Raw genomic sequence first — 27,184 nt, 5'->3', positions numbered from 1 at the left:
GTTTGAAAGGTCAGATTATAATTTGTCACTGTTCACCACAGACGACTGTCACTACTCTGGTTCAGGCAGAGATATAGACAAAGTCAGTTTCAAAACTTAAAAGCATCATTGCGTCATATTGCTTCCATCCCTTCCATACCTGCCCATTCTCTGTGATGTTGGTGTACATTGCACTGCTCGGTCTGTCTCTGTGTGGCGGCAGCAGCATCAGCATCTCTCTGTTGTGTCTGTATTTGTCTGGCAGAGAAGGAGAGCCAACTGCAGACAGGAGATAAAATGTACCAGAAAAAAATGTATATTGTAAAATTCTGACAAATGCATGCGTCTAAAAACAATGTCTCATGTAACCTCACGTAAACACATTTTTCTGTGTTGAAATAGTGCAGTTATGTACCGTATCTGAGCTGCTTACCTCTAATGGTGGAGGGGGCGGAGTTTATCATCTGAGAGGGCGCTGAGTGGGTGGAGCTAAGACTGGAGGAGGAGGGGCTTGCCTGCAGCGAGAAAGTCGTGATAGTAAGAAAATAAGAACTACAGTGACACAAAATTGTGGAAACTTGAAAGCAGTGACGTTCAACTATGTAAAAACAAATGTTGGACTGAAAAAGAAAAGAGATAATTATAACTAGAGTTGTAATATTAATTCTTTCATAAACCCACTAATTAAAGCAGCCTTATATTTTAGTCTTAAAAAGTTTTAACATGGAGATCAATCTTTGTTAAAAGATAGCATTTAAAGTTGTGTTATTGATGTAATGTGGTGTTTTTTAACTCGCCATGGGTCTAATCAGCCTGTTCTACATGATTTTCAGACATAGTGGAAACACTAACACAAATGTACAAAAAGGACTTTTAGTTTCTGAGATTAGTTTCTGTTTCCTTTTATCCTGTGTGTCAATAACTGCTCCCATGCATGCTCCAATTTACCTTGTTGCACATTATATTTCATACTGTATAATTTAATATATTATAAAGTTGGAAGTTCATCCAATCAAATTTAACTACTGTTCCTTGTCATAAAGCATCAGTTTAAATTGCTGTATATATTTTTTATTTGACAAAATCACACAGTTTCAACAACAAATTGATAAATATCTGTTGTCCTCTTATGGATTTGCCCCAATGTGCACTTGTTTTACTGACCCTGACAGCCCTGAGCACCACTGACCTGCATGCGGTAGAAGTCCTCTGGGTGTTCCACCACCATGCCATCGGCCAGGATGAGCAGACTGCCAACATTCCCCGTCTCACTGGAGTTGTGAGAGGAGAGAGAGGAGGAGGAGTTGCGCACTGGAGTCAAAACGGCTATGGGACTGGGAGGAGGGAAAGGAGGGATGGCGGGGAAAAAGAGGAGTGGGGGTTGAAGTAGAGGGAGGGAGGAGAAAGAGAAGGAGGGTAGGGAAGGAGGCCAAGAGGAAGGAAACAAGAACAGCGTGGGGGAAGAGGCATGGCGAGGAGAGGAGGGGAGGGGATGGACAGGAAGAAGGTCCAAACGAGGAGCCGTGCAGAATACAACAGAAAATAATAGGAAGGAGACCAAGCAACACCCAAAACATGCATGAGGTGTTTTAATGAGAATGAGAATGAGGCAGGAGTTTGAAGTCAAGACATGCAGGGAGCAAAGATGTAGAGTGATGATGGAGAAAGAGGGAGAGAGAAAGAGAGAGAAAAATGGTAGAAAGTCAGTGTGATGTGTGAAGTAAAGAGTAGAAAGTATACAGATGCAGTGAGGAAATTAGCAGAGATCCTTAATGATACAGATTCAGCAGATGATAACAGCACACGTCATTGTGAGGAGAGATGGAGAAGAGCTGAGAGGTGTGTGTGTGTTGACTATAAAGTGTGATGAGGATGTGACATCATGTGAGTGTGACAGGCTGTCGCTCAATGAAGACGAAGCAGAACAATATTACAGTGCAAAGTCTCAGTCGTGGTTAAAGTGAACGTTTGTGTGTGTGTGTTGCTGACCTGTGCCGGTGCATGAGTTTGAAGCCCTCGGGGCTCATGGGGCTGTGAGAAGCCAGGATCCCTCTGGGAGTGTTGGCTCCTGAACCAGCTTTGTCTAAACCAGGCAGACCCTGCAACGCCACGTAGAAACACTGCTCTGAATATTCACACTGCCTTCAGATATATGCTTGTATCATATGTGTATGTATGCATGCATGTTTGAAAGAGACTCTAAATCTAAAACAAAAGTGTTGACCAGACACATTCACATATAGTTATGTTGGGATAATCACTTGAAGCTGCTGAGTAGGATCTAAAAGGTGAAATGTTCAGTTTCACAGGCAGTGTCACAAGCTAGCTAGAAGCATAATAACATCCTCTTTGAAGAAGCTGCTAATTAGCTTTTTTCACTGTGATGATCTTCATGCTTCCAGCATGTTTACAATAGAAGGAATCCTCTTCTAGACTCAACATTAGTTTAGTTTTGGTTAGTCATACTGTATTTTGGCTTTGAAGAGCTTACAAAAGTATTTCTGAACAACTATTATGTGTATGTTTTTCTCATTATTTTTCTTCCCTGAGCTCTGCGGCTTTAAAAAAAAGTTGAAGTAGAACAGACTGAAAGTTGTTTGTGTGAATGTTTTTCTGCACTCACGTGGCAGAGGCTGCTCCGCATCATCTGGAACTGATCTATCAGCTTCTTGTGCAGGGGACGCATTTCTGGGTGCACCAGCTTCTCGTGCACCGCCAGGCCGACTCCTAGAATGTGAACCTGTGGGAAACCAAGGAAACATCACTGAATATTTTTAGTGTGTAGAGAGAGTGGACGTCCTAGTGCGACTATTAGGTCAAACTTTCCTCATTGACCAACACTTGATGAGATATTGTATCTTTTTATCAATTATCAACTATTGGCTGGATTTTCATGAACTTCACTGTTGATATTGGTCTCAACAGGATGAATCCTAATAATTTGGTGACTGCCCTGAGTTCTTCTGTAGAGTCACAAACGGGCCATACAATCAAAATCTAACAGCATGTAATTGTCTCAGCACATTCATGCTTCTAAAGGGATAAAACCTTCACAATCAAAAGCCACAATGCCAAGAAACTGAATACCTCCCTGATTAACTGACTAATCTTCTTCTCTGGTGCAAGGTAGAGTCAATTTAATGTGGCGATTAAAAACAAACAAACAAACAAATAAACAAAAAAGGATCACCGACAGCATAATATAGATGTAAAGAATCCACTTCAGTGTTTGACATGAGAATCAGTCAGACTAAGGAACAGGCCACAGGATAAAAATCTCATATTAAGAGGTTTATGAGACAGATTTGTCTTATCTGATTATTTAGGGGGCATTAGTCAGCTGTCCATAAACGAAACATCAATGAAAGGCTTCTAATTTCTTGTAAATGAGAATACACTTAGGGCCTTAAAATAATATCTCACCTGCTCCTGCATGAGATCTTTGAGCTGTGTGATCTTCTCTGTGTCTTCAGGGTGGCTGGTGATGTAGTCTTTGTCAAAGAAAGCCTAGTCACCAAGAAAAAAAACATCATTATAAGCTATTATCACTAATGAATGTTATTTTCTTATGCAACTACCTGAACAGTGATGGCAGGTGAATTTTCATAATAACCTGAGGCTATATTGAGCCTTGTTAGAGCACAGAACGTCCCTGTTTTAACAGATATGCAAACTACCAGTGAAGAGAAGCAGGAAGAAGATTTCACCCTAACTCACCTCTTTAGCCAGCACCGACGGATGAATGCATTAGTTACCTTCATGCTAAAACTATCTGTAATGTCATTTGATTAGAAGATCATGTTGGATTGTTTGTGATGCACACAGAAGTTTGAGCAAAATATTTTATATGCATGTATAGAAACTATGATTCTATGTATCTGTGACTGTGTTTGTAAGTTGATGTGCATTAAAATCATTATACAGCATTAAGTGGTTTATTGCTTTTATAAAAGCAAAAAGTCAAAAAGGTTTTCACACTCTGAAAGATGTCTCAGAAATCTCTTTGCCTCTATGTTTCTGTAATTTAATAAAAGAGATTTCTGAGACATCTTTCAGAGTGCAAAAGCTTTTTTGAATTTTAATTTGTTCCCTTGCACCTGACAAGTTCCTGGAACGCAGCTTTTTTTGAAAATTAGTTCTATAGAAGGACATACAAATAATGATGTAACATGTCATTATCATAAATAACCTGAGAACAAAAACAGATGAGTCTCGTATGTTAAGTTATGCATATAAAATAAAAACAAACAATAACTTCCATCTGGAAGGAAAATGCTTTTAGCAGAAGCAACACTGAATCTCCATTAGCATATTAATATTCAAATGAACAACAAGACAAGTTTACATTTTCAGGTTTTTTACACTTGCTTGAAATGTGGTGAAGCCTCATGGGGTCTGACTAAATGTTTTTAAAGATCCTTCCAGACATGTTTTAAGATGCATATAAAATCTCTACTTTGAATAATAATTTGTGCTTTTTCTCCACCAAAAGTTCAATTATCTTGTTAAAATCCTTAAAATTACATCTCCTTCTTCTCCCTCATATTGGACCAGGATGAGCTCAGATTAACTTTCCACTTTGAGCAGAAAACAGCCTTCTAGTGTCAAACTCTGCACATTACAACTGTGGGAACAAGAGGAAAAATCTATTTTTGAGTGGAGAGGGACTTTAACTTTTTTTTGGCTGACCTCTTGGTATCTGGCGATGCCTCCGTTAACGGCGGCGTCGATGACTCCGTTCAGTGTCATGCTGAGCAGGTTGATGTTGCCGTGCAGCTGCTTGTGTTGGTATTGGCTGATCAGAGTCCGCAGCTCTTGGTTCTTATTCTCCACCACAGCGATGGCGTTTTCTAACGGACTCACCTCGACCTGAGTGAGAGATGAGGGAGTCAAAGTGAGAGATACAGACATAAATGGGTGGACGGACGTATAAAGAGAGATACATTGAGATTTCCTGTTTGCAGATACAGAGCCTATCACTACTCAGCTAACTACCCAGTTATATCTCTGCTCAACACTAACTGCTGTTGCTGGAACATAAAACACTACCAAACATTGAGTGTTCAGGACATATGAAGACTTTCATTAACTGGTAGAGTAGGTTACTAGAGATTGGTGATAGAGACCAGAAAATGAGGGCTGCAACTAATGATTTTTATTATCAATTAATCTGCCAATTATTAAGTTGTTGATTTAAGTTGTTTGGTCCATAAAATTCTGTTTCCCAAAGCAACAGTTGGCAACTCAACGATTAATTGATTTATCTTTGCAGCACTACAGAAAATATGTATCTCCCTTCAACTATTAAGTTTTTTTTTCTTTCACTCACCAGTTCTCTCTTCTCCACTTCAAACCAGCGTGAAATACCAGGCAGAGGGTGAGTGAGGATCAGAGTCGTCCTTTCTATCCAAAGACTCTGAAACACATCACACAGAAACCAGTGAGACAGACTGTCCAGAATCTACAAGGTGACACGTTTAATCCCAACATCAGCATCACTGAGGTCATTTTGATGTACAGGTACAATAATCATTCAATTCAATCATTATAAATTACACTGTAATGTGCTGTTCAAGTTACGTTTAATGGGAATTCAGCAATGTTTAATGATTGTTGTTTTTAATTTTGGTCTTTTGGAGTCGTTTCAAACGTCATAACGAATTGGACAGAAGTTATTATTTACATTTCTATCCAATATTATAAGATGTTGATCATAGCTTAAGTTTAGTCAAACCAGTAGAAACTGGAACCAGCTGTGAGGAAGAATGGAGTCTCAACATCTCAGATAATTCAGGCATCCCTGCTCAGGACAGACCTTCATGTAAAGGGGGGTGTTACTTGAGACACCAGTACAACACAAAAGCACAATTATGAAGCAGGTTCCAACTTCTCCTGTAGAAAAACATTTTCTAGAACCAGCTCACTTTCAAGGCATTAAGACAGTGAGTTGCAATGAGTGAGGTGGCTTCTATTGGATCTAATGCTTTTGAAAGTGAAGCATTTTGGATACACAAATTAAACACACTATTGCCACATAGACTGAATGAAGACTTGAGGTGTTTCTTTACAAGCTGAGTTTAACTGTTATTATTCAGCTTTGTTACAGTTTGTTGGAAATTATATCAGAATTAGATTTTTTGTTTGTTTTGATTTAACCACAAGATGGTGCTACAATCTGTAAAGCAAAGACAGGTAAGAGGTAACAGGTGATGCTGACGATGGTTTGATTACTGAATGATGTATTTATCCTAAAGGACGTCTTGTGTGATGTTTGAAAATTCATAAAAGGTGGTTTTCAACCCATTATTCCTGTTTAGCTCCTGATGAAGCTGAAACCTTGGCCTTTGATTCAGCACAATGCTGTTTGAATAAAGAAGAAGTTCATATAACAAGCAAGTCTGTGTGCAGTCCTCATTTTTTTGTCATTTAAGTTTTTATTCATTTTCACATTTTAAACGTGAAAAAATACAGATTGAGTAAATGTGACACATTCAAATAAAGGAAAAAAAAACAGATACGACAGACAAACACACAGCGGTCCTGAGTTTGAACGTCTCACTCACCTTGAACTCATTATCTCGGTCTTTGGGTCCTTTGTGGAAGGGCCGGTCGTAACGGAAACGGCGAACGTTGTTGACGCGGTAAAAGCTCTTGATACGGTCGGGGACTCGGTCCATCTGAAGGACAGTGACACTGTCTGGTACCGGTGTTACTGCGTAAATCTGGAGGTCTGAGCCGAGAAGGAGGTCAAAGAACTAACTGAATAAATGTGATACACTATGCACTGGCACTGTAATGAGACTAATGTAGTGGTGTTTAGAAGAGATGCCACAGAATAATTAGCTTATGAACATGTGAGTCCTGTATTAATATTAAAATGAATCACATGTAACACACACACACACACACACACACACACACATCAATGTAAAGTGCTTCCTCTTTTGCTGAAGGATACACTGTGCGTCACACTGCAGAATGGCCTCATCCGGCTGATTGGGATGCTGCATTGCAATGGCCTGTGGGAATTCTCCCAGCATCCTTTGCTGGAAGGCCTCGAGCCTTTCATAGTCATGGCCGCGACAGACAAACTCTTTATTCTGGTGATGATAAATCAAAACCAAACAAAAGAGGGTAAAAGAGATCAGAGTTTTAATGAAAATCACTTTAATAGTCTGATTATTTATAGTTAAATACATACAAATGTATTTCCTGAACACAATGTTTATCTCTACTCTTATATAAAAGCAGAGATACTATAGTTTACATTTCTTTGTGGTAACCAGCGAACTAGTGAGCCATCTTTAAGGCTTTTATCTGTTGTATTAATGACAGTTACTTTTATGATAACTTGTTGACGTTATACTTGAATTGGTAAACATCCAAGAATACTGTGAAACAAATCTAAAAGATAAAGGTGTGACTCACTCTGAGGAAGAAGGGGAACTTCCTGCCGTAGAAGCCGACCCTGAAGAACTCCGGCTCCAGACGCTGCTGCTCCATGATGTTGTCATAATATGCTGCCTCCATTTTCTACACACACAGGCCACACAGGGAAGATGATGAGGAGGATAAAGTCATATTTACTATACCTTTCATTACTAAATTCTAAAATTATGTTCATTATTTGTATGTTTGTTTATTTGTTTCACTGTCTTATGTTTATATGTAAACAGTGAAATAGAGAACTATATAATTACTACAGGTGCCAGTGAGGGACAAATAAAGACACTACTAGTTTATTTCTTGTTTTTATATCATTATATATGGACCTTAAATAATGAGTTTCATAATATCATGAAATATTTTTGGCATCTATGGTAACTGAGAACGCTGATAGAAGTGATATGAAAGTTGTGTAACAGTGTGCCAGATTTAGTGGTGATGTGGTTTCTGAGTCATGATATGAAACCACAGTTTGAGTGTGATGCAGCTCACCCGTATCCAGCTGAGACTCTGATAGTCATAGAGAGATTCATACTGAAAGGCCAACTCCCTGCACAGAGGAATACCATACTCCCAACACTGGAGGACACACACACACACACACACACACACACACACACACACACACACACACAAACTTTTTTAGTATGGTTTTAAGCAAAAATGGTGTTCATGATGTTCACTACACTTATCTTTCTCTCTTCCCTAATCTTGTTGGAGTAGTGAATGAACAGCTATGAGTGTGTGTGTGTGTGTGTGTTTATACCAGAGTCACAGAAGATGTTCCAGATTAGCTGGCAGACGTCCATTAAAATCATGTAATATGACCTCACATTAAACTGGCAGATAATAAAGTACCACAAGCGCAGATCCATACAACAGTTTAGACACAGTTCCAAATCACTGTTCAAGGTGGATTAAACTGAAGGTAACCATAGCAACAGTGCCTCTGCTTCATGCTATGTTACCAAATAATCCACTAGTGAAAAAGACATAGGGTTCACAATTTTTAAGTCTGTCTTAGAACAATAGTCGGCTGCTCATATGAACATTAAAACACAAACAGCTGCACAAAGAAGGAATTTTGATCTACTTAAGACTTGATTTGTCTACCTCAGTCTGCCGAAGCTTCATATTAGCTTCAGATAAACTGTGGAACACATTTTTGCAGAGAACGAGGACAAAGTGGATTTTGTCTCCCATCACTTGAAAAGCCATGACCAGTATGAGCAGGAGGAACGATTACAGCATGCAAAACCTGTTTCAATGTTCATATCGGCACCTGGCTGTTGATTGAGACAAGCTTGAAAAACAGACTACAAACAAAATGTAAAAAATGGATGACAGCTTTTCTTCTTGCCTGTTATCAGCGGCTTGATAACACACTGAGGCGTCCTGACATAGAGAGCAGAGTTGACTTGTTTTGTATTGCAGCGTTCTTCGCCTCCGCCGTGTCAGTTATTTCATATATCAGGACTCAACATGTATTATCTTATTTGATCATTTAGTGGATGAATCCTAACGTGTGTGTTGAGTGGGTGTGTATGTGGGATCCCTTACCTTGCCTTTGTTGAAGTAGTGGATGACCTTGCGGCAGAGCCCCTCCTTGCGATGCCACTCTGTCTGAGCGGGATAATGCAGGAACTCTTTTAGAGGCCGCTCGTCCCAGTGCAGCAGCTCCCAGTATAACAGCAGAGTGAACGCAGCCTCTGTGGACAAACAACCCAGGTACAATAGGACAGCAGTCATACCTCTTTCACACAGTGTATGTATGTGTGTGTATGTGTTTGTGTGCTGTACCAGTGTAGTTCTCCGCCTGTAGATGCATATCACACAGCTTATGGATGTAGCGGATGTACATCTCCTCCTTGTTGATCTCGGACTTGTAGAAGTTCTAAAAAGATACAAACAAACTTACAACGTGTCTACACAGGAGGCGTAGCGTAGCAGCAGCTTCAGTTCTCCATCCGTGGGTCTATACAGGATGCATTCAGGCACAGTGCTGACAGTGTAACACTGTAGTTACGTGTTTAAATGGAAGAAAACACTCTTGAAGTGTATAAATTGCTGTTACATGCCCAGTGTAGACAGATTTATTGATTAAGATAGAAGTATATCCGTTCAATCAGATGTGCATGAGTCTGAAACACCCCGTGTAGACACGCCTTTAGACACGACATGTTTACACATACAAAACTTCTCAATCCAAAGTCAATTTCTACTTATATGTTATGTCAGTTTTGATCCAAACCTACAATAGTATTTGGTTCACTGGTCATATACTGTGCTAAATACTAAAGGTTTTGCATTTGTGACAGTGGTTGGCTGAATAAGACATAAATCTTACCAGGAGGTTAACAGTGCAGCCAATCTTCTTGTTCTCTGTCTCATCTCCCTTCATACAGTCCCTAAAGACAAGATGGACCAAGTTAATGAACAACAATAAAAAGCTGAAGTCCGTCTCTCTCCTTATGAGCCTCTGTTCCACCTGTGATTGTAACTCAGTGGGTTTTCTTACAGATGCTGAAACATGTTCCTGGACTTTGTTGTTGATATTTCAAGCTTATACTGTACTGGACAATAAAAGTTTAAGCAGAAAAAACAACATTTCCCATGAGTCAAAGTCTAATGTAGATGTTGATGTAAACAAAATGCTGCTCAACATGTCAACAGACAGCTATCCTGGACAAATACTAGATAATAATTTATGTACTACAAATACAAACACATGTATGTTACCGGTAGTCCAGCAGTCGTTCCATCAGCCGTGTAACCGAGGTAACGAAGGAGATCCCCGTCTCTCTCCACGTCTCCTGCTCGATCTTCTCCAACAAACTTCAAAGAAAACAGACAAAAATGAGTCACAAATGTCACAACCCTGCGATCTATGCAGAAACCAGAACAGAAATGTAATTGCTGGAGCCTCGATCATTTACATAATCTGGTTGCTGTTTTCCTTAACAGTTATCTTAAACATGTGAAGACGCAATATTTTTGTCAGACAGCAGAAAAATAATGAGGCTTCATGTCAAAGAGCCCCAGAAAATAGCTGGTTAGAAGAAAACCAGAGAGTAAACCTGAGTTAGTAAGTTCAAATGGTAGCAAATGTGGTTTTCTTGGTTATTTGGATTCATCCTTTAAAGTATCTCGTTAACTAAAATATGAATAATGTATTTTAACAAAGGAGTGATGGTCTGTTCATTAGCAAGAACTGATTGTTGAAAACAAAGTTACATCTTATTCTCACCTACAACCAGCATGTATCACTTAATCTTTAATCAATCAAAGAACAAATCAATCAGTCTATCTGAAAACTCTGGTTGTTTTATGAGTTTTCATAACTACAATGTGTGAAGTGATAAAGACTTTGGTTTCAGGAGAGTAAACAAACCTCTGAAACAACAAACAAATAAAAAACGTCTTCAATCTCCAAACTGTGGGTTAATAGATTGTTTGTTTTTTTTACAATACAAAAAACTGGAAAACCAGACATTTTTTTGACTCTTCAAGGTAGGTTAACTGAGACATAATTGCAGGTTTTACAGACTCACGCCACCATATCAGTAAAATATCAGCCCTTCTGTCTCCTTATGAGTTAGTGATGTCATACCTGGGGTAGGGCCCAAACAGCTGGGTTCTAGTCCCGCAGCACAGAGCAAAGCAAACACACAACAGCAGCGTTAGAGCAGAAAAACTGAGAGTTAATCTTTGTTACCAAAGACAGAACAGAAGGATTCACACTGGTTATAAATCAGACCGAGACAAGAAGAGTTAGAGGCAGAGACGACCAGAAAGAAGAGCTGCTTACAGCAAACCGAAGAGTTCTCTGTAGTTCTCGTCACCTTTCCCTTCAGAAACCAAACTGTCCAGCTTGTCAATCAGCTCAGCCTCCACCTGCACACACACACACACACACACACACACACGCACACACACACATACACACACACGCACACACACAAACACACACACACACACACACACACACACACACACACATATGCACACACACACACGCACGCACGCACGCACGCACGCACGCACGCACACACACACATGCACACACACACACACGCACGCACGCACACACACACACGCACACACACACACACACACAAATACTGTAAGTGCTGTTTGTTTTAAGGTTGTTGTTGCTCCCAGGTGTGTGTGTTTGTGTACCTGTTTGAAGTTTCCGTTCTTGCGTTGCTCCCAGTCCATCATGTCGTGGAAGATTGGGATCATGATGTTTCGTACCTCCACCTGAGGGACCAGCGTCACTCCCAGGAACGGACCGATCATACCGGGGATGAAATGGATCTTATTCTCACCTGCAACAATCACACATGTATCAACTCATCTTCAGTCAACCAGTAAATCAATTAGTGTAAATTAGCTATATCAGGAAAGATTAAGAGGATTAAAGATCTTATGCTTCAGATTTTAGAACGAAGAAGAATGAAAAAGACATTTCTTTGTACAGACGTTAATGAAAGAGAACTGAGACTTTAACATTGCAGCTACTGAAGTAATGTAAACTAAACTCATCTCTTTGGTGAGGTGTAGAGAAAATCTTACCCAGGTTCTGCCACATGCTGAAGAGTTCATAGGTCATCATCACTCTCATGTCACCATACCTGCAGATGAAAGATAAAGTAATAAGTTGAACCACTAACATTACTAATACTCTCTGGATCATAGTGCAGTCTTTCAGCTCCTCTGTTTCCTTTTATAAATAAGCAAATCTACTACAGTGGTTTATTTTTACATTATTGATGTTTAAATGACTGTTGTGTAGTCGACTTCCTGACAAATTTTAAAATAAGTTTTCTTTGCTAATTGTTTGAATACAGTGAATACTGAAGAGGAAAATGAACTAGCAGATGATCAATAATTCAGAAACAGGTGTCTTGTCTTGCTGTTTTTATTGTATCTTTCCACCGCTGCACTTTTCCTTCCCTACATCCTCTCAAACATCACAGTCCCACAAGATTTTGCTTTTTCAATCCAAGTCACGACTTTTAAATTCATATCGACCTAATATGCCTAATTTTCAGTATTACGGAGATGTAGAGAAGCTGGAGGAACTTCTAACGCCTGAGGTAGTTTAATAGTTTAGTATCAGGGGCTCCCTCCTTCCTGGAACTATTTGGTGGAAAAGGCCTGATAAAGAGGGAAATGAGCTTTCCTGGAGTAAAGAAGTGTTCCTGCAGGATTGATAAAGTAGGTCGCCAAGTTTGTAGCGCTGCTGTACTTCAAAGAGGAAAACGGCTTCTTTCAACTTCTGACTCTCAGCATTTTAGTTGCCGACGACACACAACATTGAGAATGACACTGATGAAAAAGATGCTGGCAGCCAAGTCTGTATGATGGTGTGTGTGTGTGTGTGTGTGTCTGTGTATGCAGTGCTACGCAAACAAGCACGGAAAAACTACATGTGTGTGCCTTTATGTGTGTAATGTTGTCTGCACTTTGTAAGTAGTAGTGAGAGAGAAAGAGGGTATCTGTTTTTCAACTGCATGGTTTCTTCTCTTCCTGTATGTCTTCTGGTGTTGGTGTGTGTGTGTGTGTGTGTGTGTGTGTGTGTGTGTGTGTGTGTGTGTGTGTGTGTCCTTACTTGTCCAAGACCTTCTTCCTCTTCACAGGACTCAGGTTTTCTAGCTGTAAGCTGGGCTGGTTGATGTACAACACCGCCAGACTGAAGTAGGAGTTCCAGACCTGCTCACACACAAACAAACAAATAAACAAACACACAGGTTCCACTTCCTGAGGTTACATTTGTCTTTACTCTTTTTGTTCAGAGCGCTCAGCTGGTTCTCCGACAGTCCCTGCTCCTCCTGCTGCTGAGTGACCGCCAGCGGCCTGCGGCCTTCTCTGACAGAAGTTCACATGGTTTTCATTCTCAGCGGTGGATTCACTGCTATTAGTTTCAGTGTTATGTGGTTCAGAGTGAGGACATGCTTTAAGCTTTTTGTCATTGAAAGTGACTAAAGAGCAATTATGTGAAAGAAATATTCAACATTACATTCAAATAGATTCTGGATAGCAGGTATTTTCTGTCCAAGAGAAAAGAATAAAAAACAGAAAAACTTTTCTTTTGAACTCAGTGGAGAGAGAAACTGGTGGTTAGTCTCACATCACAGTTACCATGACGACTTCCAGTTTGAACAGACAAAGTTTGTAGGTTTGTGCGTGAATGAAAGTGTGTCAGTTAAAGTCCACAAACCTTAAAGTCAAAGTCGGCTTCTATAAAGTTCTTGTGCAGAGCGGGAGACAGGTACTGAGCTGTGGTCAGGATGATGCTGCAGAGAGGAAACACACACAGACAGTTGTTGGTAGTCTGAGTTTGTCTTATTCAATCCAGCTTGAGTCTGTGATGTATGCTAAACACTGTTACACAAACACTAACATCTGTACAAACACCGTCAAAGCTCTCTGTGTAGGAGTTTATTGTGTCTTACTTGCTGGTGAGGAGCCTCATGACGTTCCAGTCGCGGGGGAAAATACTGAGCTTCATCAGATTCCTAAACACACACAGAATCTTCAACAAGAACTCCTGAAGAGAGGGGACGAGAGGAGAAGATGGAGGAGTTTAAGTGTTAACTTCTCTTAAACAACCTTCACAAAAACTGCCATCAACTTATGGCAAAACTAGGAATTTGGGCAAAATTGTTGTTTTCCTTTCGCCCGTATATGACTATACCTCTGCAATTACACCATTAAACCTTTCTTCAAATCACCGGATACAAAACTTGCTTTTTCATTTACTCATTTATCTAAAGTTTGTCATGTTGTGGCCATCAGCTTCCTTTACCTTGAGCTCCTCCTTGCTCTGAAAGTTTTCCATCAGGCGTTGGAAGTGGATATCTGTCATCTGGCGGAGGAGGGACAGGAGGCAGGACACATACTCTCCCTGCCAATAGGAACCCAGGGATAGGCATGTGAGCCAATCACACGGAAGCATTGAGTGAACAATCAGAGATGATGACAGCAGGATGAGATATGTAACAATAAGGCTCTTTCCCAAACCGATCTCTACTCGTTAACCTTTCACTACAGAGAGTCACTCTGAATGAAGTCACCAGTGGGAAATAATTCATTCAGGTCAACATACTCGCCATCATCCAACATGAACAGAAAACATCACTCACCACAGGTACTGATAGATGGCAGCTGATGCATTACTCTACTGTATGTTATGTAATGTTTAACTGTAAATGTACAACATCTCCACGACAGTCAACGTATGATATAATGATACATTCATTTTAGAACTGATTCAAGTATATATGGGTAGCAGAAAAAACAAAAACATCTAGGACAAAATCATCAATACAAGGAAGGCATCGTATGGAAAGTGTAGCTATAGGTTTATGCAGATGGAACTTAAATTTTTGATCTTTGCTTTCTTATCTGGTACTCACGCTTCCAGTTAATGGTAGTGCAGTCAACACTGGTTTAGACTCATTTTGGGTGGTTTTATTTGCTACTTCCTCTCATCACTAACTGGTTTGGGATTCCCCTTAATAAACTGAAACCTCCATTCAGAATGTAAAAGTGGAGGTGGAGTAAGTGTGTAGGCGCTAGATTGGGACTGAGCCGAAGATGAAAGATGTGAAATGTGAATGAAAGATGGTGAATAGTCATATAACAATCACAATAACATCATTACTGAAATGTATGAAATATGCAAACTATACCTGACAAAAACTACTTATTCTCAGAGGAAGTATATATACACAGTTACATGACACGTCTACGATATGACTCAGATACATACTGTTCTTCTCCAGGGATAAATATTACAAAGATTGGATGCAAGGAACAACAAAACAATACTTTTAATAAGAATTAATTAATGTGTCCAAGCATGCAGAAAGAGAGGAGGATGAAGAGAAGGAAGAAGATGAACACTGAGAAGTGTCCAATGAGAGAAATAACAGATGTGAAGAGGAGATGTGCTGGCAGACAGGATGGATGAAGGAATGGATTAGGGGAGGGCAATAGGTACAAAATTAATAATGTGATAATTATCACAACATTAGCCTGATGTTGACACGTTAACTATATTCACTATATGAAATATTCAAATATTAAGTTTTACACTCTTGATCTCAATGAGTCAAATAGTTTGGAAGTGTTTTCCTGGAATAAAATCATATTGTGCTGCTTATTATTTCAGATCTCAAACTGTGACATATTTAAAAAAAAATTTCAGTTGTCATATGGGGATTTTACAATATGACAATATAAAGGAGCGATAAAAACAGACATTCAAATATTGCCCAGCCCTGGGAGGGATAGAGGGAGGTGGGAGGTGAAGTAGTAGTAGTCGTATTGTTAGTTACTAACAGTGATCTCCGCGGTGCACTGCGGACAGCGTTGACCCCTTACCGCCTCCTGCGATTGGCTCTTGCTCATGATTGACAGCAGAGTCTGCAGCAGGACGTCCAATAGGGACTCCACCATCATCTCCACCTCCTCCTGCACTGATGTATCCTGGAGGGAGACATGAGAGAAAAAGGGGAGTGAAGGGAATGGTGTGGAAAGGAATGGTGCAAAGGTCAAAAGGAGGAAGAAGAGAGCAACAATGGGGAAGAGGGAGTAAAGAAAAGAAGAACAGGCCACAAATAGAACCAATGTGACCAAATTCTGTAAGATCATCAGGTACTTTTACATTGTGGGTTGTAACAAACATTTAATGATGAATCATGCATTTTGTTGGATTAAGGAAGTATATGAATCTTCTACTGCTTAACAGCCAACTGAAAAATCCCATGTCAACACATGGACACAGTTTTTATGTCTGTGCAGACAGTGTTTTATTTGTGTATATGTGTGTGTGTGTGTGTGTGTGTGTGTGTGTGTGTGTTAAGTGTGTGTTACCAGTGAGCTGGTCTTGATAATAGAGAATATAGAGCTGAGTATTCCAGAACAGATAAGCAGCTCTTTCTGCTGCCTCAGATGAAGATGGATGTGATGCAGGACCACAGGAAGCAGGATCCTTCGAGACTCTGAGGGCAGAAATGTGCACACGTACACACACACACACACACACACACACACACACAAACACACAGACACACACACACACAGACATGAAAAGACATTTATTAGCGGTTTTTACAGTTTTGATGCTGGTAATGTCAGAATCTGGGCTCTGTGGCAGACAGGTCGTAACTGGTTAACCTAAAAAATAAACAAAACTAACAAGAGTGATAATTTGTGTTTAAGGTTTAAGGACGGACGCAAAGATTCAGGAAGTACATCACAGTAGTCACAATAGTTTTAAATATAATCTACCAGACATAATATGACATTACATTTGACAATGTAGAGCAGTAATAATATCAGTGGTTTTCTTCAATGAAATAATCAGCAAAGCCCAAAATGACATAATGGACTCCGGTTAGTTGAGTAGATTAATTAGATGTGTTGATGTTTTTACTGGAATCTTTACCGGGGAAAGAGAAGAGCCTGCTGTCCACGGTTCGGGCTATGGACTGCAGCTTGACCACATCCATGGACTGTCCGATATGCACCGTGGACGGCATGCTGCCCAGAGTGCCACGCACAAACTCTGCCACTTCTTGGACTGTAAACATCTGCAGCAGCTCATCAAAGATCGCTGGGAAAGAGTTTAACAGAGCGGCCTGAGGAAGAGGAGGGAGAGACGAAGGTGAGTGACAAAGTGAGTATTCACAGAGGAGGGCAGAGGTGAAAAAGAAAGTTAAAGGGAGAGAGAGATAGAGAGAGAGAGAGAGAGAGAGAGAGAGAGAGAGAGAGAGAGAGAGAGAGAGAGAGATTGGGTTGCAGATTAATAATGTAAGTTTCTGAGTTAGCAGTGGAAAGAAATGTGAGCATGCCCTCATTCTGTAATACAGAGCAGATGTGAGTCATGGTGAAAATGGTGAAAAGCTGAAATTCCAAAATGCTGATCCTTTCTATTACACATTGGTGTGCACTGGCCCAGACAGTCAGTAACACTATAATGGTGTATTTGACTGCAGGCTGTTTTTTCATATGATTTTCAAGCCAAGCATCCGGTATCAAGTATATTCTCTGCTATTTTTGGACATACTGCATTTTGCAATTCAGCTATTCACCACGCTGTAAGACAGTTGAAAGGCACACAAGAGAGTGAATACGGAGAAAACCCAAAGTTAATTCATTGAAAAAGACAAAATCTTGAGAAACAGGAAAAAGTTAAATAGAAAAAAACACAAGAATTTGCAGAGAAAGGTGAGAGATAGAGCTTCCAGCGGTCATTGGCTGGTTTCAGAGACACAGAACAGTACAGGATGATGCCGCAGATGAGATTTGAGAATTTTAGTGCTTAAAGAAAATAGTTTTACAGTAGTTGGAGGGTTACAGTATGTGACGTAACACAACTGTGGTGGTTTGAAAGGTGGTGAACATCCAGGACCAGATTCACCAAAAGACTCTTTCCGGGGCTTTCTCTGCTTCTTCTTGCAGCTTAATTTAGGCTGATAAACAGCTACATTTCCATCTTATTGATGACAGAATTGATTTGGATCAAGTTTTGGCACAAACAAGTTCATAAAGAAGAAGAAATGTTCCCTTTCATTATCATTTTCATGTGCAAATAGCATGTTCCATGTAAAAAAAAAAGAATCATGTCTGTCAGCTCTGCGTCCTTTATGGATCAGACCTGTCTGACATGAATTTCAGGGTCTTGATTAAAACCTTTTGACTCTCTGGAACATTTCCTGCATCTTGGATTAGGATAAGTGAATTGGGAAACCTTCACAAAACTTCACCTAAAAATAAATATCATGTAATGCATGTATCCATGACATCAGGTCATGATTATGATTTTGTCATTTTGGTGAAGCCAGTTCACTGTGAAGGTTTTAGTAGCTCTCTGCCTCACAACAAGAGAAGAAGAAGCAGATAAAAACGGATGTGAACAACTTTTTTTTTTTTTAATTTGAATGAGCATCCACTCTTCAGGGTTTGATGTGAGTCTATGAATAATGACTTTGACTGTAACAGAACACAGAGTCGCTGGTTTTTTGGGAGGAAATGAATCAAAAAAGTTCTGAATCAGGTGTGTTTACAGTTAGAAGACTATGATACTGGAATCAATCAACAGAGGTGTGATGAAGCAGTCGGTGCAGGACGTGTCAGGAATGTGTGCTTGTGTATGTGACAGCAGTCAGGGTGTGTGTGTGTGTGTGTGTGTGTGTGTGTGTGAGGTTAGGCTCACAAACAACTGAACAGGTGAATTAGCAGTCTGGGCTTCACACAAGGAACAGGGTGTTGTGGTTTTCATCCAGACGTCTACTTACTGACAGTGGAGACGGCCGCAGAGCGTTGGAGCTCCAGGCCTGAGTGCAGTTGCTTTGCCCGCTGCCAGGAACCTGTCCTGGGGCAGGGGGCTGGGCTTGGCCCGGGGCTAGAGTTAAAGGAGCGGTAGGCCCAGCGCCAGTACCTGGGACCTGATTTGGGCCTGGACAAGGCTGTGAGCCCTGTGGTGTGTGGGTGTGGAGGAAAGAGGCCCAGGAGGAATAACAGGGACCCAAAGGATGGAGCAAAGAATTGTGGGAGAATGAAAGAGACGGTGAGGGAAGGAAGCAAGGTATGGTCCGAGGTAAAGGTAAAAAGAGGTACATAAAGGAGATAAAGTCAGATTAAAGCAACTAAAAGGAGATGGGAAAAAACCTAAGGAAGAAAATGATCTAAACTATAAGCAAATATAAATAAATTATGGGATTAGCTGTTATAAAAGCAAATAAAAGTCTCATCTAAACTACAAAGACACAACAAGCTGCAGTTTCATTTCAGCTGTGAAAAAAGGACATTACTTAGCACATCAAAAATATATAAGTTTGACATTTGACGCTTCTCTAAAAAGAAAAAACAATTAAGAACAATTAACGAAAAGTCCTAAAAGCAAAACATTTGGAAGAATCTGTAGAACCCATGTTATGTATGTGTGTGTGTGTGTGTGTGTGTGTGTGTGTGTGTGTGTGTGTGTGTGTCCTCACCTGTGTGAAGATGAGGGTCTCTGAGTTGCGGCTGTCCAGGCTGAGGACGAAGCGGATCGACTGAAAGAGTTCCTGGATGCTGGTGCGAAACTGCTCCTCCTCCATACCACAAGTGGCCCGAGAGTAAAGGATGCGAGACTGGACGATAAACTTAAACAGATATTCCAGGGCCTGAGAGAACACGTTTGAGGAGGGAGAAGAGGGCGTCAGAATCAGAGAGAGAGACATTATGAAACATCATGACTCGTGAAAAGTTACAGAATTATATAGAAAAAGCAAATAATCCATTATAGAGAAGAGACAGTAGTCTCTGTGTGTAGTGTTTACATTTCATCAAACAAAAATATAAGACGTTAGACTTTTAAAAATGTCTATTAAGGCCTTTACAAAAATGTTGATTTATGCCAATTTGTATAATTATCTGAATATGCCGAGATAGATACGTTTGATATTTATATTGTGCTTTACAGGATAAACCAGTAAATGAAAATGGAGCAGAAAGAGCAAGATGGCAGTGTCACATCTGGATCAGTCTTTTACTTCTAAAAGGATGAATAAGTGCATAGTTTATGGAAGAAGGAGACAGAAAGATACAGGATAAAACTCTGTGGACATGGACTCAGACAGGCTTGTGAACGATGAATAAAAACTCAGATATGAACCCACAGCTGCAGTATGTGTCAAAACTATCCTAAATAATTCACACCGTCCACTTTTACACGACAGTGTGACCCATTTGAGACAGATGTTTGAGTCTGATAAATATTTGAATGTACTGACCAGCTTTTGTCTGCTAAATGTGGTACATTCTGTACATCTGCTTGAGATGGTACATCTATTCTAAGCTCTGCCCACAATACTGATGATGATGGTGAATATATGCTGACTGAGCGAGGACGTTCAGTGGAAAGTATTACGGTGGTGTAAAAGTGTAAAAGGGATGATACAGACAAAGTACATATGTTTTAAACTCACAATATGTAATTTCAGCCGCTAGGGGTCTCAATCAAAACAATAACAAAAGACAGAGTATGATGACGGTGTGAAGTAGCAAGGGATCATGGGAGTTGTTGTCTTTGTTGTTAAATAACCAGCTTCCTCGGAATAGGATTACGCCGGTGTGAATCATTCGGGATGTTTTTACCCGCAGAGGTCTCCTCTTCTCCAGAATAAACAGACCCGGAGATAACAGGTAAAAACACTGAATAAAGCTGTTTCACCTTAAAAATCAGTGTTTCTCCGACCATGTACAGTGACGACCGGACGTCCGGTACGGGCTGTTAGCCGAGCTGCTGCTAACACTTGTTCCCGTTTATTTCTCCTATAACTTAAGATCCAGACGTCCAATGACTAAAATTCTTCTTCTGGCTAAAAGATATAGTTAAAAACAACCTAAATTTATCATGAAAATGTGTCTTAAAACTGAATAAAAGTCCATTTATAACAGTTTGTGTGGAACAACCACAACACCGATGTATTATCTTGTATGTGTGTGAGTTACTCTTTGGTAGACGCCATTGTAGCGGACAAACACAGCGCCGCCGTATGCATCTTGTGCGTGTTTACTCTTTGGTAGAGGAGGTATGACGCCATCGACAGGCGACCAAATGAAACGGTCCGTTACTTTGATTAAATTACAGATTTCTCTGGGTTTGAAAATTGTTGGAAACATTTGGGATAATCTAAGTACACAACTCAACAACATATATAACATAGGTCTAGTTGTTTTTAGACATTTTAATGTGGAATAATTACATATTATACCTTTAGTATAATAGTGCAGCATTAACTAGTCATTCCATGATTAGGCAATAGCTGAACACTTGTATAGCTTCCCTTTATAACTGCTCTTGTTACTGTTGTTTCGAGAGTGTTAAACTCTCCAGTCAGATCATGAGCAACAACTTGCTCTGGCTCTTAGTCACTGGAGTTTTTGCTGCGACACTTGATTTCGTGTGAATTCTTACCCTCATTGCTTCCTGTATGTGGTCCTGTCTGACCACCTCAGCAGAGCGGTCCATGTACCACTTCAAACAGCGGATCAGCTCTCTGAAAACAACAAACATTAAACACTGCATTTAAACCTGCAATATTAAATCATGACATCTGACAATGTGCACACAGTGTTGTTTTCCTTATATAGAGAAGCTGGTCTCAAGAGAAGGACCTAAATTCAGTTTTGAAAAATGTATTAAGCAATACAGTACATGAGCACTTGTATAGCTTTTCTTTAACTCTTACTGAAGTGAATATAAATTAATCAACATGGGGGAGGGGGGTATTTATAGTAATGTTGTGATTTATGTGCATGTAAATGTATCTGAAAGAATAAATACTTTGACATATCAGGACTGTTGGAAGAATTAGGAAAATGAAATTGATGGATGGAAAATGCCGTTCTGAAAACAATGATGTCACACATTCACTCCCACTCACACACACATACAATCATGCTCAACACACATTTGCATATTTTTATTGAGAGTGAACTGTGTTCGAGTGTACTGTAGTTTGTCAGTGCATTGACTAGTGAACCAGCCTGTGAGGTTACAGTCAGATTGTGAGTTATTAAAGGGAAACACTCACTTGTAGGCCAGAGCACCAGCAAAGTGCTTCTGGATATACGTGTCCATCACCGGCCTGAAGTGGTAGTATTTACTGTCCCTGAGTAGGTTTATGATGAACACCTGAGAGAGAGACACCAACATCATAATGAGTTGAAATACTTAAAGCCTTACATGTACATAAAATTGTCTTTTTATTCGCCTTGATCAGACTGTGCATGTGTGTGTCAGATGATTTTCTACAAACTTGATCAAGTGTGATCTTGTCCTGAGATCATCCACTTTTAATTTCTGATGTATTTTTAATTGTTGCTAAAACATAAATCCCATAAATCCCTGTCTGACTGCCTGAGTTTCTATTTTCTATTTGTTTTCTATTATGCTTGACATAAAATAGACTGACACTGACAGTGAGTCATGTCAGACTGTTCTTTGCAGTGTTTTTATACTCAGGCTCACTGAGTCTCTCACAAAGTAGACAGATGTGAATATTCGGCTTCTTTTTTTTAACACATACTTACCAGTGACTGAAAGACCAGTGGTCCATATTTGTCGGTGTTGTCATCCAAGATGGAGAATAAGGTGTCCAGAATGTCTTGGAGAAACTGTCACATACATATACAGATGGTTACGGTAACATTTGGTCTGTTGTTAAACTTGCATTTAAGTACTTTTGCATTTATCAGGTATGACTTGTCAGGTGAAGAATGGCTTGTAAGAAAGGAATGCTGTAAGTGAGCAGGTGTTGGAGCTCAGGGTCTTGCTGAGGGACATCTCATGTGGTTGTCAAAGGATTTAACCTGTGACCTGTTAGTTACAGGCCAGTTGCTCGAACCACTGGGTCACCTTGCCTCTTTAGTTTTTTATGCACACTGCATATCAAGATTAAGAGAAGACTCTGCGGGGTGACTGCCTGATACAATGAGTGACTCATAACTGAAGGATTACAAACACAATGCGAGCAAAACCATGTTTCCTGTTGTCCTTTGAATGAGGCACTGAGCCCACACTCCCTGCACAGGAAATACTGTACACATTTAAAATGTGAATAGAAGTTGCTTGATTATTAATTAGTTCAAACATACAAATGATTCTTTCTCAAAAATGACTGGATCTTTTTAATAAGATACAATAAGAAAATGTGTAAGTTATCTTTACAAGGTTAAACTTAACAACAATATTCCCATACATGCCTTTGAATCAGTGGCACAGTTAACACGAGGGTTTTGGTGCTCTGACAGAAACGTCAAGGAGTGAAACAAATAATCAGCGACCACAGACCAATTAAAACAGAATGATGTGACCTGCTAATTGTCTCATACCTCAGATGTTGTTAAAAAGCTGCCAGGGAATACATGAGGTACAGAACATTATGATAGCGTTCAAGTGAAGAAAGCGTCTGTAGTAAGAATACATACAGTAACACCACAAAGGAAATAACTGACTATATTCTATTTTGTTACAGACTGAGAGATTTTTGTTCAACTAAACCTCACCTTCACGATCTCCTCTCCACTGACGTGTCGTAGCCGGCCGAGGATGTCCATGACCCGGTCAGGATGGGCTTTCCACTTAAGCAGAGCCAGAAGGTCCACTGGAAGACAACAGCAATGTCAACTACCAGACACAAACTGAAATGGTGTATGACACCATGAAAGTTCTAGTAAGGCCTTCTACAGTTCATTAACAACACCAGGGTCCATCACACAAAAAGGATTAATGAATAAATACATGGTGACACAATAACAGTACGTTAAGGGTTTCCTGTTCTTTTCAGGAAGGTTTAAAATTAAGTCGCGTATGATTAAGACTAAGATTAATCTGTATCACTGAAGTGTGTTTTTAAGCCTATATTTACATTATCTATGACTGTTCTGCATGGTAGGTGCCATGCTTGAATAAAAAGAATGCTCTAAGTTATATTGCGACACTCCAACACTGGCTGAGTCTGGAGAGTATTATGCTGGATAATGTTGGATCAGCTGTGTACCGTTCTGAGTGAGCTTGGTGGAAGAGAGCTGTGTGGAGATCCAGAATGTCTCCTTGGTGCTGCGCTGGAAGATGAGGCTGGAGGGGATGCTGGGACAGCTGTTGAAGTCTTCTTTACAACAGGGCAGGCCCAGGTAGAGTGCGTGGTTACTGAAGGTTGTGTTCTCATCACACTGAGGCCAAGAGAAGTCAGGAACAAGAAGGAAGAGGAGGAAAAAGAGTGATAAATGGCACCATTAAAGATTTAAAAGCCATCTTTTACTCTATTCCAACATGTAACATCTGTAACACAACTGCTAACATTGTACAGTAGCACATTTTTGGTGCATAAATGCCCCCAAACTTTTAATCTATATTGAAAAACAAAATAAATATCTGGAAGACATTTGGCTTCCTGACAACTGGGAGAACCAATACTGACTGCAATAGAAAGGCGGACAGTACAGCATTAATGCAAGAGTCATTTCTTACCTTGTAAACGTAGAGTTCATGACTTTCATCAGAAAGAGTAGTTCCATCCTCCCTCATTAGAGGAGTGAAGGAAAAGCCAAACAGCTTCTTCTCTCCTTTGTCCTTTGCTGTAGATTTAAAGAGAGAGAGAGAGAGAGAGAGAGAGAGAGAGAGAGAGATAGAGAGAGAGAGAGAGAGAGAGAGAGGAGACAGAGAGACAGAGGAAGTTCAGAGTAAAGCAAAATTTCTCCTGGCTTTGCTTTGATTTCCTGACTTGGTAAATAAAGTTGATAATAACGACAAGGAAGCAAGTTTAGAAAATGTGAAAATGGATGATAATTTAAAGTTTTATCATAACAAATATGTAATATTCATTTTTTCCGTCAACATTTGACTCTGTGAACATGAAAAAGACAAAGTAGTTTACAGCAAACCCATTCATGTTTTTGGTCAGTAAGCCCTGCTACAAGTATGCTTAAGTTCACTTTGGAGGAAAAATTTGCTGGTATGTGGACACAGTCAGTCTCTTTTACGCTGGAGTCAAGCATAAAAAGTGAAAATTGCATCCATCTAACTCTGACATAATTAATTTATAGGCTATGTGCCACCTCTATGCTATTTTTTAAAAATTCTCTCTAAACATGTTAAATAATCATTTGATATCACTTCTGTAATTAAAAAAAAACAATTAAACACCATTACTAACCCTACTAGTGATACTCAGGTACTCACTGGAGCAGTGTCTGAACTCAAAGCGCAGGTGGGATCCTCTGAAACGGTCGATGGGAATCGGCAGTTTGATCACCTCACTCCATCGAGGGCTGTTGTTATGGTAGAGCACGAAGGAGCGGTGCTCTGGCACGTTGGGCTCACCTGAACCCAGACTGATGCAGTCCTGCAGTGGGAGGTGGAGTGTGTGAGCAAAAACAGGGAGATGACTTAAACAAGATTCAATCTAAACTGGATTTAAATAAGCACTCTCTTAAGATATTGAAACAAAAAAAAAGATAACACTTCTCTGTGGAACTTCTTTGTGTAAGATCATGTAAATCAAAGCTTAACTTTATTTAAAGTTCAGAATCCATTCCCTTCTCTCACCATCATATTTTGGACAGTAAAGCATAACAAGGTCTACAGTGTCTTGATCACAAAATTCACATCTTCCCATATTATGTTTTCCTGTTTTAAACAATGCAGTTTAATCTTGTATGATTAAAACCTAGCGCAGATATTATTGTTTCCTGCTTCGTCATACCTACTTTCAATTTTTATACAAACCTCCTATTGTCTCCACTGCTGCTTAGGTGTGAGAAATGCCGTTACCTCATCATTTCCGTTTCAGAATACACGCGTAAACCACAGATGTATTACATCCAATACAAACTCCTCCCTGGCCAGTGACGTCACCGCCAAGTGACTTTGGTCACGTCGGGACTGGCCAGTCATGTCACCACCACCAGAGCAGAAGTTGTGGGCGTGTGGCGCAGGTTTTTGAAACATCGTGCACACACCGACTTTATAACACTACGAGATCTTGACAACTATGAACCAACTCGTGTTTTTCTCTCTTCTGACGCTGCTTGCAGTATCGTTGGGCGATGGAAACGGTAAGAAAGCACATTCTCTGATTCTCTTCTGATAAGTGTGTGAAGCCGTAACACTACCCACCGAGGAAACACCGTGGGTCTATTTTTCGTGCGATTAATTTGCACGTCAGTATATTTTTTCCTAACATACATCTTTTAACTCTCTAAACGCGTCGATAAATCCAGCGTCACTTGTTGAACAAGCAGAACTTCATTCCCAGTTTCAGTTTAACGAGTGACATTGTTCATGTTTGGCCGAGTTTCTTTTTTAATAAGTTGTCGGTACATTCAGTACATAGTAATCTGTGTTTTCTTAATGAACTGTTTAACTTACGCGAGTGAAACTGAGTGCTGAGTTAGAAGCATTGACCTTGTTATTAGCAGCAGAGGGGGAGGGTCCCAAATTCATAAAAGGTGATTTTTGCAAATAATTAAATAAATATACTTCTGGAATGACTACTTTTGCGACACTTTTAAAGGGATATTAAAATGAACAGTGTATGTTTTAAACAAACTCCTGACTTAGGTTGGTTCAAACACTGCTACATGACAGTTAATTACATACAAAGGAATTAAATGTATTTCAGTAATTTCTCCTCACATGTTAACCAGGCCAACTCTTACCTAGCCTTCTGACTGACATCCTCATTATGTTTTTACTGGGAGCAGAATTGTCTGCAGAGGTCTTTTCCTCTCCAAAACAAATATACACAGGGATTAAAACTGGTAAAACACTGAATAAAGCAGTTTCACATAATAATAAGTGTTTCTCTAATGCTGTTTGGCAGAAAGAGGATGTCTGGGAGGGGCTGCTAGCCGAGCTGCTGCTAATGTTTGCTTGTTTCTCTAATAACTTCCAGATGTCGGATAAGAAAAATCTTCCATCTGGTTTAATGATATACATAAAAACAACCAAGATCTATGTGGCTGTGGAAAATGTGGCTGAAAACTGAATGAAAGTTGGAAAACCACAACGCAGATGAATTATCTTGTATGTTAACTCTTTGGTAGATAGGTATGATGCCATTGACAGGTGACCAAATGAAACAGACCATACCTTGATTAAAATTACGGATTTTTCTGAGTTTGAAAATTGTTGGAAACATTTGGGATAGTGTAAGTACACAACTCAATAATATATATAACATAGGTCTAGTTGTTT

The 27,184-nt window shown here is 39.9% G+C and overlaps 2 protein-coding genes across 14 annotated transcripts in view; one reads left to right on the top strand and one right to left on the bottom strand.

Moving 5' to 3' along the window:
- The window catches only part of LOC122981168 (hemicentin-1-like), a 738,767-nt gene that overhangs the window by 247,536 nt on the left and 464,047 nt on the right, over positions 1-27,184 (top strand). The window lies entirely within an intron of this gene.
- The window catches only part of LOC122981166 (dedicator of cytokinesis protein 3-like), a 210,899-nt gene that overhangs the window by 8,361 nt on the left and 175,354 nt on the right, over positions 1-27,184 (bottom strand). For 6 of the 13 annotated variants that reach the window (XM_044349757.1, XM_044349756.1, XM_044349755.1 and 3 more), the window contains 36 exons: positions 25,169-25,331; positions 24,458-24,564; positions 23,988-24,159; positions 23,494-23,591; positions 22,519-22,602; positions 22,020-22,120; positions 21,401-21,482; positions 19,434-19,604; positions 18,735-18,914; positions 16,883-17,075; positions 16,309-16,436; positions 15,775-15,921; positions 14,237-14,335; positions 13,884-13,978; positions 13,649-13,724; positions 13,040-13,140; positions 12,001-12,059; positions 11,605-11,753; positions 11,234-11,319; positions 11,036-11,062; positions 10,165-10,260; positions 9,773-9,833; positions 9,226-9,319; positions 8,986-9,134; positions 7,918-8,004; positions 7,408-7,512; positions 6,938-7,079; positions 6,543-6,709; positions 5,309-5,395; positions 4,669-4,848; positions 3,403-3,486; positions 2,603-2,719; positions 1,969-2,099; positions 1,169-1,313; positions 413-494; positions 140-258 (listed from right to left, as the gene is read on the bottom strand). In XM_044349757.1, coding sequence (XP_044205692.1) covers positions 140-258; positions 413-494; positions 1,169-1,313; positions 1,969-2,099; positions 2,603-2,719; positions 3,403-3,486; positions 4,669-4,848; positions 5,309-5,395; positions 6,543-6,709; positions 6,938-7,079; positions 7,408-7,512; positions 7,918-8,004; positions 8,986-9,134; positions 9,226-9,319; positions 9,773-9,833; positions 10,165-10,260; positions 11,036-11,062; positions 11,234-11,319; positions 11,605-11,753; positions 12,001-12,059; positions 13,040-13,140; positions 13,649-13,724; positions 13,884-13,978; positions 14,237-14,335; positions 15,775-15,921; positions 16,309-16,436; positions 16,883-17,075; positions 18,735-18,914; positions 19,434-19,604; positions 21,401-21,482; positions 22,020-22,120; positions 22,519-22,602; positions 23,494-23,591; positions 23,988-24,159; positions 24,458-24,564; positions 25,169-25,331 — 4,164 coding nt within the window. The remainder of the gene's footprint in view (positions 1-139; positions 259-412; positions 495-1,168; positions 1,314-1,968; positions 2,100-2,602; positions 2,720-3,402; positions 3,487-4,668; positions 4,849-5,308; positions 5,396-6,542; positions 6,710-6,937; positions 7,080-7,407; positions 7,513-7,917; positions 8,005-8,985; positions 9,135-9,225; positions 9,320-9,772; positions 9,834-10,164; positions 10,261-11,035; positions 11,063-11,233; positions 11,320-11,604; positions 11,754-12,000; positions 12,060-13,039; positions 13,141-13,648; positions 13,725-13,883; positions 13,979-14,236; positions 14,336-15,774; positions 15,922-16,308; positions 16,437-16,882; positions 17,076-18,734; positions 18,915-19,433; positions 19,605-21,400; positions 21,483-22,019; positions 22,121-22,518; positions 22,603-23,493; positions 23,592-23,987; positions 24,160-24,457; positions 24,565-25,168; positions 25,332-27,184) is intronic. The other 7 variants (XM_044349761.1, XM_044349762.1, XM_044349759.1 and 4 more) reach the window with 7 other exon arrangements.

This window comes from Thunnus albacares, chromosome 4 (genome assembly GCF_914725855.1).
Source record: "Thunnus albacares chromosome 4, fThuAlb1.1, whole genome shotgun sequence".
NCBI classification, from domain to species: Eukaryota; Metazoa; Chordata; class Actinopteri; order Scombriformes; family Scombridae; genus Thunnus; species Thunnus albacares.
The sequence above is the reverse complement of the archived record's forward strand: the minus strand, read 5'-3'. Positions and strand labels throughout refer to the sequence as shown.